This window comes from Eimeria mitis, genomic scaffold, assembly GCF_000499745.2.
Source record: "Eimeria mitis Houghton genomic scaffold, Emh_scaff1192, whole genome shotgun sequence".
In the NCBI taxonomy this organism is placed as follows: Eukaryota; Apicomplexa; class Conoidasida; order Eucoccidiorida; family Eimeriidae; genus Eimeria; species Eimeria mitis.
The window spans coordinates 5,598-6,037 of NW_013568119.1; the positions used below are offsets into that span (position 1 = coordinate 5,598).

The 440-nt window shown below is 49.3% G+C and overlaps 1 protein-coding gene across 1 annotated transcript in view; it reads right to left on the reverse strand.

The window, feature by feature from the left end:
* Positions 1-440, reverse strand: part of EMH_0031590 (serine carboxypeptidase S28, putative) — a gene marked incomplete at both ends in the record, with an annotated part of 4,050 nt that overhangs the window by 782 nt on the left and 2,828 nt on the right. Inside the window, one exon of the mRNA XM_013494532.1 lies at positions 256-363. Within this exon, the coding sequence (XP_013349986.1) occupies positions 256-363 (108 nt within the window). The remainder of the gene's footprint in view (positions 1-255; positions 364-440) is intronic.

Genomic DNA, 440 nt, shown 5'->3' on the forward strand with positions numbered 1-440 from the left:
GTTGCAGAGGTTCTCTATTAAGGGACGTTCAGCTGGGCGGTTGTACTGTGCAGCACAAACCCTAAACCCTAAACCCTAAACCCTAAACCCTAAACCCTAGACCCTAGACCCTAAACCCTAGACCCTAAACCCTAATAACTGAGGAAGGCAGCCCGAATGAAGGCATTTTGTGCTCTTTCTCCGCAGGGAAAAGGGGAGGGAAAACGTTATAAAACCCTAAACCCTAAACCCTAAACCCTAAACCCTAAACCCTACCTGGACCGCTTCAGATACAACATCAACAACAGAGTAAAGGAAAGCAACCTTCTCTATATCGCTTTCTATGGGGACGTCTTCGCAGCCAAACCGCCGCAGTTCTTCTTCCTGCGCCGCAAACCCTAAACCCTAAACCCTAAACCCTAAACCCTAAACCCTAAACCCTCGACTGGGAGAGCCGGAGG